Source organism: Ursus arctos, unplaced genomic scaffold, assembly GCF_023065955.2.
Source record: "Ursus arctos isolate Adak ecotype North America unplaced genomic scaffold, UrsArc2.0 scaffold_1, whole genome shotgun sequence".
Classification (NCBI taxonomy): domain Eukaryota; kingdom Metazoa; phylum Chordata; class Mammalia; order Carnivora; family Ursidae; genus Ursus; species Ursus arctos.
This window is the reverse complement of record NW_026622763.1, coordinates 27,318,799-27,333,654: the sequence shown is the minus strand read 5'-3', so window position 1 is coordinate 27,333,654 and position 14,856 is coordinate 27,318,799. Positions and strand designations below refer to the sequence as shown.

Here is a 14,856-nt window from a genome sequence, read left to right as displayed (position 1 = left end):
ATTTCCATGTTTTTCCTTGGATACCTCCATCCTGGAGGCCTCCATTCTCTGGTTCCTCTTCCTTCTAGTTGTTTTTTGTTATCTACAAGTTATGTCCACAGGAGCTAAAATTTCTTAAGAACTCAGGTGTCTCAAAAAGCCTTTATCCTAGTATCTCACATTTGATTGATATTTGACTGAGTTTTGAGCTCTCATTGAAAATCATTTACCTCTTAAGTTTGAAGTAATGTTCTATTGTTTTCTACTTTTTGAACTTCCTGTTGAGAAGTCTGATTCCTGTCTATTTCCAATCGCTTGCATGTGACTCTCCCTACGTGAGATTTTCCTTTTCACCCCTGGTATTATGAAATTCCAAAATTCTGCTTGGATTGGATTTTTGTTCCTCTCTTATTCTGGTCACTCATTCCCTTCAGCACAAATAATTTTCTTATGTTGTTTCTTTGATTTTCTCCCCCATGATTTCCTCGTCTTCACTTTCTTCAACTCCTACTCATCAGTATTGAAATTTGGATGCACCTCATTTTGTTATCGCTTCTCTTACTTTATTCTTTATTTTTGCTGTCCTACTTTCTATACAATTTTTTCAACTTTATTGTCCAATTCTTCTAATGATTCTTTTTCAGTTAAAATATTTCTGTTCACAAGCACTCTTCTTTGTTCTTGAATGTCCTTTGTTATTGCATTCAATTTTTCTCACCATGAATGCAAAAATCTTATTTTATCACTGTGGATATTATAGGAATTTTTTTTTAAGCTTTCTTCTACTCTTCCTTCTGTCTCAGTTTCTTTCAGCTTCCTTTTCTGTACTTGTTTGCTTTGTCTTATTTCATTTGAATAGTTTTCCTCAAATGTCTGATGGTCCCTGGCTCTCCATTCATATTTGAGAGTGAGACCCTGAAAGGTAATTTAATGTTTCAGAGACAGGGCTCATGGCCTTGTGACACTTTTCATAGAATGAGGAAACAGGGATTCACTCATTTTGTTTTGGTATCCCCACATGTCATTGGCGACAGGTTAGTCCAGTGAGTTTCCAGAGAAAGGCTCCTCTGGTAGCCTGGATAGGGAATCTATTGCTGTCTGAGAGCCAGATGGTTTGGGAAGGGCGCTAGAGAGGCATCACCAATAAATGGACGCTCTTTCACTTAATTTCCCTCACCCTTGCCTTCAGCCTTACCTGGTGTCTGGGGTTCAGCCCTTCTGGTGAGGAAGCCTCCTTTCTGCTATTGAGGTGAGGAGTGGACGGTGGGGGGAGAGGCTGGATGGGAGGTAGACCCCTGGCTGCCCTGAGCTCCAGGAAGTGATCAGAGGGGTTTGTGCTCACTTCGTATGGAATTGCTACCAGTTCTGTTTTCAATTCTGCTCTGCATCTGCACCTCCAGAGGTACCTGGTATGTCTGATACCTGAGCCTTTGGAGTTTGTCTGGAACAAATAAGCTGCTGCTTTGACTAGCAGCACACGCACAGGCAAAATCATCTGCACGCATAGACGTGTTCTGCCGCCTCCTCTGTGCTCAAACACCACTCATCTGTCTGCTTTCCATCTTCTGAAATTTAGTTGACATTTCTTTCCTATTGTCATCTTTCTCAATTTTCCTCTTCGTCCTTGAAAGTCTATCCCTAGTTTTAAAAAATTCCCATACCATTATTTTACTGGAGATTCAAAAGGCAAGAGGGATTTAAAATTGGTATTTGCTCTGCTCTGCTATCCCCAGTCCATTCTTCACACTGCTGCAGAGTGTTTATTCAGCCCCAATCTGCCTGTAAACTTTTCAAATGGCCACAAACAGCGTCCCTTGGATTATTAAGGGCAGAAAAGCTTTCCCCTCATTATACCTTGGGCCTCATTTTTGTCCCTCCCCTCCCCCACCTTCACTCCTATTCACCCCCAGTTGACACTCTGACCATATTTTTTGTTTTTTATGCCTGGACATGTTTTCCCTGCAGGCCCTTTGCACATGCTATTACTCTTAGCACAGCCCACCTCTCACTACCACAACTGGCTAACTTCCAAACACCACTGCAGCCTCGGCTGAAAGATCTAGACAGCCTTCTTGTTGCTAACCCCACCTAGATCTTGTTGCTAACCCCACCTAGAGAAGATCTGGTTAAAGATCTTCTCTAGACTGCCTTCCTTGTTGCTAATCCCACCTCCAGGACTGGGTTTCCATCATCCTAACACCTATTTTTCTGATCAGAGCACCTAGCACATTGTGTGGTCCATGAGTCCAACGTGGCTATTCGCTCGGCATATACTAGGCACTCCAATGTTTGTTTAATGGTGATTGAATGGCTTTTTTTCTCTGAACCTTTTTCACTCAGTATTTTCACTGAGTGTTTTAGGTTTTTCTTTGCTTTCAAGCCATGGTTATATTCTAGGAATACCCCAGTGGTTTACCCATCTGTTATATTTTTACCCCTGTTTTCCAAACTTAGAAATACCAGAAAGTATTGAAAACCTGAAGTAAGTGGGAATGTTTGTACACTCACTTTGTACACTTGAATGCTTCATTTCACATGTAATATTAACAAAACTGTATCTTCTTTTTTTTTTTTTTAAGATTTTATTTATTTATTCGACAGAGATAGAGACAGCCAGCGAGAGAGGGAACATAAGCAGGGGGAGTGGGAGAGAAAGAAGCAGGCTCATAGCGGAAGAGCCTGATGTGGGGCTAGATCCCATAACGCCGGGATCACGCCCTGAGCCGAAGGCAGATGCTTAACCGCCGTGCCACCCAGGTGCCCCCAACAAAACTGTATCTTCTAATATCAGTTCAGAATAAAGTCAGTTTCTATGGCTTAACAATTAGACAGCAATAGAATCAGACCTTGAAGTGAATCAATACTTAGTGGCATAGCATTTGATGTGGTAGCGGGGGGAAAAAAAAGGGGGTTGTGCTAGAAGTTGGATTTGCTGGTAATTTTGATTTATTCAGGTTGTGGATGGGCAAATAAAAAAAAAAAGGACTGGATTTTTTGATGCCCATCTGTTCATGCTTCAGAGACCTGGAAACTGATGTTTTAAATTTCCTGGTTTTACTTTCTTGGTTTATGCAGCTTTAAGAAGGGGGGGGGAATGGAAAATATCAGTTAGAAAAATGAAAAGAATAAAAGGAAAGACAAGGAAAAGTGAAAGGTAGGAAAACATAGGAAACAAATAGAGAGGGAAGAATATATTTGTTTGATTTATAACATTAGGCCTTTTTGTAATTAATGTGCCTCTAGGCATGAGTACAAATCTTTGATTAGTACACAAATGAAAAGAAGGTAACGAATTAAAATGCCTGCCTTAAACGGATGGCTAAAGTGTAGCTGGTGAGAGTTAACAAGAAAACATATCTTAAAAAAAGTTTGTCTGGTTCAGAAAGTAGGTTTCACCATGAAATGGCAGTGGAGTCGAGTATCTCTTTAGTAATCATGACAACATAATGATGATAATCTTCACCATTATTATTAATAATAAAAAACAGTAGTATTTACTGGCCTCTCACTATGTGCCAAGCAACATGGAAAACATCACTCTGCAAGGCAGCCTTAATATTATCCCCATTTTACAGATGAAATGACTGATACTTAAAGAAAAAAGCGCTTTCCCCGGGTCACCTAATTGGTGGCAGAGCCCTGAATTTGAAGCCAGACAGTGTGCCTAGAGCCCCCTGACCCAGTGTGCCCCTTTGCCCATGAATGAGGACTGTAAGATAATCAGTACATTTGGTAGAATGTGTTGACCCCTTTTCTTCTAGAGAAGTCTACAACTGGCAGTATTCTCATTGATCAGGTAAGAAAACCCAGGTTTAGAGAGATTAAATGACTTTATTCACAACCAAATTTTTAAGAATATTGTCTTTCCTAAAACTCCATTTTCTATTCTTTTTTCTTAATTCTTAATAAACAAGTACCATTTTGTGCTTCACAATAAAATTCACAGACATTTCCTCCTCTTTGTCCCCCAAATTCTTTGATCAGTTTTGATAGTCAATTCTCTCTTCTTCCACAATATTCTCTTGTTGTCACAGCCTGTCAACATAAATATGGTGCCTTCTACTCTGTTGGTTTCCTGATACTGTGTTCAGGAAATTTCACATGTCACGGTGTTGACCCTCTCTCCTTTTTCCACAGCAGTATCCATTTGTATTGGTCATCTCAGGCTGCCAAAAAAAAAAAAAAAAAAAAAAGTACCATGGAGTGGGTGGTTTAAACAGCAGATACATATTTTTTCACAGTTCTGACAACACCTGAGAGCAGTGTGCCTGTATGGTTGGTTTTGAGTAGGGCTCTCTTCCTGGCTTACAGATAGCTGCCTTGTGACTACATATCCTCACACGTGGTGGTGGAAAGGAGGAGGGGAAGGAGAGAGACAGAGAGAGATCTCTTCTGCTTCTTAGAAGGCCACAGTCCTATTGGATTAGGGCCCATTATGACCTCATCTAAACCTTGTTACCTCCGAAAGAGCCTATCTCCAGACGTAGTCACATTAGGGGTTAGGGTTTCAACCTTGAATTTTGAGGGAACACCATCCAGTCCACAGCACCAGTCAAATGACATCATGCTCTAAGGGAGAGTCTCCAATTGGAAACACTGCCATAGGGAATTCTTATATTTATTTGGAAAGAAGAAAACGATCCTTTCTTTACAATCAACACATTTTACCGTCCTGCTTTCAACTTCCAAATAATGGCTTCTCAAAAAAAAAAAAAAAATCATGGACTACAACATGTGATTAGAGATCATTTTTAGAGTTTCCTTCGATGCTTTATTGATGCTGTAGGAGACCTGGGACTCCCAGAGTAGTGACACCATTTACCTGCCAACAAGGTAAATCCTAGCAAAGGAGCTTACTGAGTCTAGGTACATGTGAAACAGCTACTTCCTCCTGCTTGAAAGAGATTACCTCAGATCCACAGTTTTCATTTTTTATATACTATCATTAAATTAACTAAGGTGAAAGGATAGAAGGTTTTAAGGTTTTGCTTCTGAGTTACTAATGAAACAAATGATGAGCAAGTTATTAAGTTTGAATAGAAAAATTAGATCATTTTAGTAACAGAATCAGTAAACAGTATAGTTTAAAAGTGATGTGGATAATTTGCAATTAATTAATTAATTTGGCTAAGAGACCAAAATAAGTTGGCATAAAATGTTACTACATGTGCACTAAAGGCTTTGTCAATATAGATATGATATAGGAGGAGCTGAAATGTTTGTTGAGTGAATATTTGTTGACTGATTACAGTTTCTCATTCACGGACTAAGTAGGAAATCTGGTGTTATCCAAGATGGCCTTAGCGCTGAGTCCTTAGTACGGGTGCCAACCTGAATGACCAAAGGCATGGGAAGTTTATTTAGATTTACTCAGCTCCTCTACAGGGTACAATTCTCTTTTAATCCTCTCAACAAATTTGCAAAAACAGACACTATCGCAGTTTATACATTAAGAAACTGAGGTTCAGAGAAATTAAGTGATTTGAATAAATTCACAAATGTGTACTGAGACAGCCTGGATTAACCTCTGTTCAACGTGCCCATTGCTTGAGTGGAGTTCCTTAAGGTGCTTCACAGAGATTTCTCTCCACCTGTGCTCCCCAAATCATCTTTTGCATAGGCTTGCTGTGGTATTTGAAATGATCCCATTTGTGGTAAGTTCCCTTGAGTTAAGGTACTGCCTCTTTTGAAGGTTGCAACACATTGAGCATAGAAGGTGAGACATTGTGGGAATTTAAGGTTAGTCCCCAAGAAGACCAACAATGGAGAGCAGGGCATGATGCAGGGCTGGATCCAAAGTGGGGCTTAGTTCCAACATATAGGCTACAAAGAGACATGTGGTAGGTGTGGCAGACAGCAGGGGGACCTGGGCAATCAGAAAGTAGTATAAACATCTTGGGGGGGGTTGGTTAATGCTTGAAACGGAGGTGGGAGAATAAAGATTCCCTGTTTGCAGTTTAGCCTACAGTTCTGCCTAACTGTGTTGAACTGCTATAGTAAACCTTGTGTAAACTAGAGGATTTTATTGTTCTGAGAGAACTCTTTTTTGGGAGGAGTGGAGCTCATGAGAAGTAAGCATGCATAGGCTCGCAAGACTGGCTCTGGATTTGATAAACATTTTTCTGTCAACATGCAAGGTAGCTTTTCGTCTCATACATTTATAAGGACCTTAAATTTTTGGTGAGAGGAGTATATGTATTCTAAAGGAATTTTATAAAATTGCACAAGACAAACAGCTCATGCTAGTAGGCAGTTAAATTAGCAATGTATACAATCCAAAACACTCTGAAATCAAGAGAGAATGGGGACTTGAGGCATAATTGTTTAAGTTAAGTAATACTAACCACATAAACCATATTGTCGGAAGAGGTCATATAAACAAATGGTATAAGTAAGGTATGTGGGAAGTGTTGGATTTTCAGGAATGTGGTGGTGGGAAAGAACAAGGAAAAGGAATAGACTCATGAGCACGGGACCATATTTTCCTAGGATAGCCATACATCCCAACCATTGAAGGGACAGCCTTCGGGAAATGGTGGCCCTCCACCAGGGGAGGAACTGCAGCTTGTCCTTTGGGTGGCCTTTAGGAAAAGGTGCTGTCATCACTGAGGGTGTCCTCTCTGGGACCAGGGGGAGATAATGAGGCCAGTCTGATAACCACAAATTTGCTTTCCATCTCAGCGTGCATTTCTCAGGCTAATAAGTAGGGTTTGCCTGTTCATTTTGACTGCGCTCGTGTCTGGATTCTGTTTTTCTATCTTGTCACAAAACAGATTCTTCGTAGTTGCAGTGAGACACCCTTGCCCCGTGCCCTCGTGCTGTCAATATTGCATGTCGGCTTTGCAAGTTCGTACCACGGGAGATGAAACTTGGTTCAGGCACCAAACACTGAACATCTAAACAACGTGGCCTCAGCAGCCACGGTGGTGGTGGATGGCTGTTCCCCCAAAGCATTTGTGCTATGTGCGTGTGGATTATGATTGACTCATCTGTGATTTGAATTTGTTCCTATTTTGTTCCGCCAGGAGTTTCTTATTGAAACAGCATCCATAGACATGTGCCATCTATTTTATGAGTATTAGCCCTTAGCCATCTCAAGGAAAGAAGAGCAACCATCCTACAACCAACCAACCAAGCCTAAGTCTGTCTTTCTGTTTAATGTTGTGGTCTCCCAACATCTACTTTTAATTATGATGGATTTCCTTGCTTGTGATTCCTTTATTTAGTGAAGATAGTGTGGCAAGAGATACAGGGGGGTGTATGTGAACACATGAGAATGCTAGATCAAGATTTTTACTTTTATAGTTTCTAGTTTTATATAAATCTGCTTACCATATAAGTGATATATTGGACACATGTGGGCTAGCATGATTTTTTAATTATCTTTGATATTTGCTTATGTGGCTAAATTCTAAAAATGTTAATTTTGTAATTAATTTCCAGCACATTGTTTGGAAACAGTGAATAGTTTTTGTTATAAATCACCCAAGAACTTACATCACTACACTGCCTGGATGTGTCTTCCCGGTTGGTTTTGGAAAAGTTATTTATCTTTGATTTCTCTTTCTTTTCTCCTCAATTCTCAATATGGTTTATATCCAAGAATCCAGAGAAATGGCTATGATAAAATCAAATGGTATTTTCTTTCTGCTGTCATCCATATTAGCCTGGAACCATATCTCCTGTCCCTTTTTTTCAGATTCTCCTCATTTCTTTCAAACTTCCTTTTGTCTGCTGATGTGTGGCCTTGGTGTATGGCCTTTGGTTTGAGTTTCATCAATTTCTTGCGGGAATGCATTTCCCCCGCTCGTTCTGTCATGCCTACCGTATAAAATATGCCGCCCCCTTGCTTGCTGTTCATACTCTGGCTGCGCATCACCTAGGGTCTCCAGGAGTGTTTCCCAGAATATCCTTTGTTGAATATTAATTCTGAAAGTGCATCCTTGGGGGTAGGGGAGTCCTTGTTTCATTAAGTGTTAAGTTTGAGAAATGATAAATGTAATATTCCTATTACATAATAGGTGCTCAATAAATATTTTTTGACTAAACAAAGAATGAAAGAATGAACATATTTCTAGTATACACTAGCACGTACTTTGGGAAGTTCTTTAACAAAGAAATGCTTTGCTCTGTTTAACCCAGCATTTGCCAAACTTGTTTTCTCACAAAACCTTCTCTAGTGTTGCACAAAACACACTTTGTTAAAACTTCACCCTAAGCCATACAACACCGTGGCCATACCACTCTCCCTCCCTCAAACCCAAGCTTTGTCTAGAGGGGCTGAGCTTCATCAGCTCCCTCTTCTGCCCCACACGCAGGCCACTTTCCTTATTTCAGTTGCTAACACGCTCCTCCTTCTGCCTTGGCTCAAATCTGGAATCATCTTTGACCAGTTATGGTGTCTTTCTCTTTAATCATCTGCTAATTTGCATCATTTTTCATGTGCTGTCTTCCAAATCTGTTTTGAGAAGCAAGACCATTGATAATCTTTGTCTCGTGGACTCTTATCTGTGGGTATTTATGAGATTCCATAGGTTGAACTCACTATATTAAGTACTTTTTATTGAAATCTCTCAAGAAGACATTTGTAAGCAGCGTATTCCACCATGACATACATTTCAGCCCTGGTACTCTCTTCAACAACACATGAATCAATATTAATGTCCTAAGTTTACTTGACTTGCTTCATTTTATCGCCTTCCTTTTGGCTACCTCTATTAGTCAGCTGAACAAACTCTAGCCTCTCAACTTTAGCAGAAATAAGCTAAGGTACCTAGAGCATTTCCTGCATTTGCCGTCAGTCTTAATATCATTTAAAGCTACTCTGAAATCTAGTCTTTCCAGATTGATCTGAATAAGTCCATTCCTATAGGTCCAGCTCTAGGTGTGTGTGTTTGCATGTGGGGATGGCAAAAAGCAAGCACATTTAGATCTAGAAAGTACATACACCAGCTGTGTCTTTGAACATTACCCAACATAGTACTGGAGTTTGTAGCCGTGTCCCTGGAACCATGTTGGAGGACAGACATGGTGAGGAAGGAAGGGCGTTTGCGGGGAGAGGAGGCGGGATAGAGGCTCTACCTCTGTTACACAGATTGGCTGTTGGTTGGGGAAAAAGTTGGGGGAGGGCTCCATGGCTAATAACATTGCAAATGATTACAGTAATCAGGATATTTCTGAAAGTAAAAACAGGTTCTGATAGAGCTGAGAGACTCAGAAAGAGGGAAAGACTTTCTGTGATTCAGGTGGGCAGTAGCATTTCTTTAAGAAAAATTGGGAGGTTATTAAAAAGGCAAATCTGGCTTAAGCTCTACAAGGCTGCTCACTGTTTTTCTTCTGACTCTTTTCTCTCTTTCACTCCTTATCTCAGGACCTTTTCTCTTCTCATTAACACCTCCAGCAGACTTGGAGCCCGGGAAGAGAAAGGAAGTGTTCAGACATGTGCCTATTTGCATACTCACTCTCTTGAGTTAATGCCAGGACAGCACATTCTGTCCAGTTCTATAGAAAAGCCAGCTTCACCCCATCAGTAAGGTATTATTTCCTTTTTTAGCATAGAACGGTTTATTGCCAAGCTTCTCTTAACTGTACATTACAAATAGCGTCTGATTAAGAATGTTCTGGATGGGTTAATTAGTGTGGTGACTATTATTAAGCAAACTGCTTGTTAGTATTATGCCTATTTGATCTTGGTATTGATGTGAAGTAATTGACCATAGAGCTACATTTAGAAAAGCTGGAATAAAGTTTTTTGATTTCTATTATGGCAATAAATTGTTTATATTAAACATGTCTATGAAAATATGAGTTTCATGGCACAATCAGAATAGACTCTGTGTGGGATGGTAGATGAGGGTTGTTTTGTTTTGTTTTGTTTTGTTTTTTAGAAATATTACATTTGTCCAGCTTGCTTCACAACCAGCTCTGCTAGAACAAAGTAGTAAAAAATTATTTCAGCTTACTACTGCAGAGTATATGAAGAGTAAAGTGATTTTAACTTAACCTCACCTAAAGGACATATTTCCTTTTTGATTTAGCTAAGTGCCTGAATACTTATCTGGGTAACAATCACTGTATATAAACAGACTATTAAAGAAAAATATGGGAAGATATTCTAAGCAAGGAAAGCATAGCATGTAACCACCTTCTTTCAAATACTGGATTATTATCTATATTATTTATTGGTATTTTGTCCAGTCCTATTATTAAGTTTCCCTCACTATAGCATTTCCATAGGGAATTTATTCCGTGAGCTAATAAATTATACCATCAGGGAGTTTTTCTTGAAATTCAGCTTAAATTTTCCCATTCTTAATTTCATCTCATTACTTCTAGTTATACCCCTTTGTACCCGGCTAAATAATTATTCTCTTTCCTTGGAGATTCCTGTTATGTACCCCTCTACTTGTCACTTAACCAGGCTATTCATATTTAGCTCCTTTAATCTGTCCTCATAAATCAATTCTTCCATTGCCTTAATCATTATTATTGCTCTTCTAAGAACTCTCTAATTTTCAGACATATACAGTTACAGGTGCCCCAGATGAAACCAGCATTTGCACGGCCCTCTCTCCCCACAGACTTGGTGTCTTTCTTCTCTGTACAACAAGCTCCGTAACAAAGTGGTGTCGGTTTGCTGGTCAACTCAGCACAGGCTCCTCTGGTCAAACTCCAGACAATCTCACAGTGTTTTCCATGTGTCTTACTTGCATTTGGGATTTTTTTTTTTCAATTTCATAACATTAGTAAGCTCAGTTTTTGCTTACTGTCCCTATTTATGTTCTGCCTCTTTCCATGTCCCCACTGACCACCACTGATCAAGTCAGCCATCCACAACCTGTGTTAACAGGGGATCCTGTTCATCCTTGCCAACATTTAGAAGCAGGCCTAGCACCTTGCCCACAGCAAAATGCCCTGTCAGTTACCAATTCTCATTGTTTACAACCCTTTAGCCAGTCTCCCATCCCTTTTAATTTGCAATTTTGCTCACATGCTGGCCAATATAAATGGATTTTAAGAGTAAGATGGGTCATGATACTGTTCTCTAGGATAAAGTTATGTTGTTTCAATGCCCGCTGATTTTTTTTTAATTGTGAATCTTTCGTGCACTAAATTTGTAATTCTGTTAAAATCCTTTTTAAACTTGCCTAGCATCCTTTTTCCAACATAAACAAATAGGCTTCTTCACTCACTTTATTGTAGTTTTCCAGATATGTACAGATGTTCCTTTTCTTTCTGTTTGTTTGACTTGTTTAGAGGTTAAGATACTGTTGGGACGCCTGGCTGGCTCAGTAGGTGAAGCATGCAACTCTTGATCTTGGGGTTGTGAGTTTGAGCCCTGCGTTGGGTGTAGAGATTACTTATAAATAAAATCTTTAAAAAAGAAGTTAAGATATTGTCATTTTGCTTTGGTTTTGGTTTTGATTTTGGTTTGGGGGTTTTTTGTTTTTATTTTGCCCTTTGTGGTGATTTTTTCATTGCTTTTTAGTTCCTTAGAATCTCCTCATGTCTTGAATTTGTTTCAGGAAGAAAACTGGTTAGTTCCCATAATAATTTTAGACCACTGAGATATGAAACTATAATCGGTATATGCCCAAGTTTCTTTACTTTTCAATCGGGAAGGAACGTATTATTGTATTAGGGCATATAAAGGAGTTAGCGCTATTCTTGTGTTGTACCTATCTCTCTACAATCATGTATTCATTACCTGGGAGGGTTCTTATGTAGAAGGTGATTTCTCTCAAAGAGCTTTATGAGACAAGTACAGAGGCCCACCAAACAAGCTTTTTGATTCTGTAACATACACAGCACACTCCAGCCAAAGACTTTGTTTCCAGCTTACAGCAGAGCCCGCCCTATTCCTTAGTGTTGCCCGTCAGTCCTTGCCTTCAGACCTGGTGAACATCCTCGGCCCCCTCCTCCATTATGGTCCCTCAGCACGCTCTTTATACTTACCTTCACCTCTACTCACCTCGCGTGAAATAAATGGCCTCGTCTAAATGCTTTAGTGACACACTGTAGATTCCACACCTGCCACCTGAAACTGTTTTTTTCCAACTTCACTTCTTTCTCCTTCTACCTTCAGCTTTGTAATAGGCTTGGTCTGTTCTCTTTTATAAGGCCTTACTTGCTTTCCCCCACGCCAAGAATCCTACATGCTATGCTATCCTCCTACTTCTGTCTTGAAAGACTTTTCTGTTTCTTCAGGAGCCAGCTCCCTCCCCTTGCAAGTGTCCCCGAGTAAACACCCACATGACTACCCCTATGTACAGGTGCCCCATTGAGGAAAACAGACCTCATTTCCCTGTTCTCCTCTGAAGCTCTCTTTCTCTGCCTGTCCCGCTTTGAGGCACGCACTGTAACCCTCAGGCTGGATTCTCCCTGCACTCTCCACAGGAACTACCCTTTGGAGAGGGAGTGATCCAGAAGCTCCTTGTCTTATCTGGTGCTCTGGTGTCTGTGCCATGCTTTCAACCCCCTTTTTATTCATTTTTAAGGTTTCTTGATTCCTTTCTTAGACATTCTTTTGAGGCTCTTACCTCACTTCAATAGGGCGATATTACTCTCTCAGGTTCTCTTTTTACTCTTCCAAATGTTCCTTATTGCTCTCCTTCCATGATTCTTCTTCCTCACCTATGTCTTAAATGCATATACTCTCCATTTCTCCACTTACTCAACAATCCAGGGAAGAGGTGAAGTCTCAAGATGGGCCTCAGGGACTCTCAGAAAGCACTTACTGTCTGGCCTCAGTCTACCTCTCTAGACCTTGCATTTTGGGCGCTGGCCCCAGCCTGTTTGGATTGCTTGCTGTTCCCTGAAGAGTTCATATTCTTTCCCAACCCTTTCCTTGGATCACAACATTCCCTCAGTCTAGAACTTCCCCCTCTCTGCCTTTAAAATCCCTCAACTAAAACCATCTTTAAGTCTTTACTGATCCCCAAGTCAGACTTAATCTCTCGCTCTGTTTTGAAAGTTGACATTTCGTTCTTTTTGCATTCCACCACAGGTTAGTTGGTTGTTCGTGTCTGTTCTAAGCGCTACTGGTTGGCTCCCCAGTAAGTGGTGAGCTTCCTGGTTTCATTTTATTTAGCTGCTTCTAGCAATAAGTAACAGATACCAAACTCTGTGTGGCAAAGCATTTTTGGGAAGACAGGGAAGGAATGGCATTGAAAAAATATCCTTCGAAAAATACTCTCAATGTCGATTTAATAAAAATGTGTGTACAGGTGCCCAGGATACAGAACAATCATGTGAGCAGAAATGGCCAGTGTTAATCAAAGAAGTTTCAAGCATATTTGTTGGGTAATGATTAAGTGTGGCTTGAAAATACGCATTGGGTCATGCAGTGGCTGGAAAATGTAGAATGGAACTCCAGCAAGCCTAGTGAAGGGAGAGTGTTAAATCCTCTCTCTATTCTTATTTTTCACAGTATGTACAGTGTAGGTTTATAGCCACAGAAACACTTTGAAAACCACTCAAAGACCATGTGATCTGATTTCAAAGTTTTGAACTTTCCCTGGATGGCTACTACTTTTTATACTTTTTCTAGAATGTCTGGTATATGTTTAGTTTATTTTTATCAGTTTTCTACACCATCATTGTGTCCTTACAGAAAGGTAAAGGGCAAGTTTTAAATAGTATTTTCACTAAAAGTGTATTGCTTTTCCTTTTCATAACAGATTCATGCCCAAGCACAAAACAGCCCATTTACAGAAGATTCTCAGCCTTAAAGGAAATGGTGGCATCGCTCCATCTATGGCCCTTCCTTTCCAACAGGAGCAGAAGGGTTCTGAGAATTTATTGAAGAATTCTAATTCAGAGTCCGAACCTTGCAATGTGGTGCCCCGAGAAAACCTGGGTAGCTCGTTAACACAGGAGTCAGACTGGAGAACGTGCAACTCATCAGATAATTCGAGTTCTCATCATCGGGAAAATACACAAAATAGGACTTTTAATCCCCGTGACATTTTGGGTGGAGCTGATGACCCACAAAGACCACTGCACATTGTGTGGCCTCACAGGTGGTAAGTTTGAGACACACCAATTTAGTAAGAGTTGGAGACTGGTAACAGAAAATATGTTCTGGTGATTGCCTCAGTAATTTCTTGTCCCTGTCGCTTTAGAAAAAGATCATTTTAGTGTGGCAGTACCGCTAGCATGGTGCCAAGGTGGTATTATCTTCATATCTTTACATAAATAGTTGTGTGTTTAGATTAAATTGGATTTACAGATAATTATTTGCAGTGATTTGCTCAACTAAGAGCAGCAGCTAGACACTTCTAGAAAATCAAGTCTCATTCAAGAAGTTTCAAAGTACAGGAACAGGATTCCATCCCTACATCTATGTGCTCCTGTCCTGTAACTATTTCATACATACACACCGTTAAAGCAATGTTGCCATTAAAACAAAACCGATTTCCGTTATTTCCTTAATTTGACCAGTTTCAACTGGGTGCCTTTATTTCACTTGTCATAAAACATATCAGTACATTGGCAACTGTTCCCCTGCTCCCAAATGCCTCCGCATTGTGCTAAGCAAAACACTTTGTAATGGAATCTCCTCCAAACAGAGGAAAATCAACTGCAGCATGTAATCACACCAAATATAAACTCATAAACTTAACCCAGGCTCCTATAAATTAGGATTTAAAGAGGTAGAATGTCCCGATAATCTTCTGGTATTAGGCAGGAACATTTTAATCTAGTTTTTATTCCTCCCAGTTAGTTTAATCTGCATGTGGCCTGATTAGAGTTCACTTCCCCCACACATTATGGTCTCTTTATTGCAGAGATGCTGGGCTGATCATTAGGTCCGATTTTCTGAGAGCCGCTGTTTACAGGTGAAGTAATAAGCACACCACACCGGCCAGGCAAAGC

At 40.1% G+C, this 14,856-nt stretch overlaps 1 protein-coding gene across 15 annotated transcripts in view; it reads left to right on the top strand.

The window, feature by feature from the left end:
- GTDC1 (glycosyltransferase like domain containing 1) overlaps positions 1-14,856 on the top strand; it is a 403,975-nt gene that overhangs the window by 296,537 nt on the left and 92,582 nt on the right. For 11 of the 15 annotated variants that reach the window (XR_008961106.1, XM_057317423.1, XM_057317422.1 and 8 more), the window contains one exon: positions 13,659-14,003. The exons of the other annotated variants lie outside the window; for them this stretch is intronic. Coding sequence is in view for 10 of the 11 variants with exons in the window: in XM_057317423.1 (XP_057173406.1) it covers positions 13,659-14,003 (345 nt within the window). In the remaining variant the exon portion in view is untranslated. The remainder of the gene's footprint in view (positions 1-13,658; positions 14,004-14,856) is intronic. 15 annotated transcript variants of the gene reach the window in all.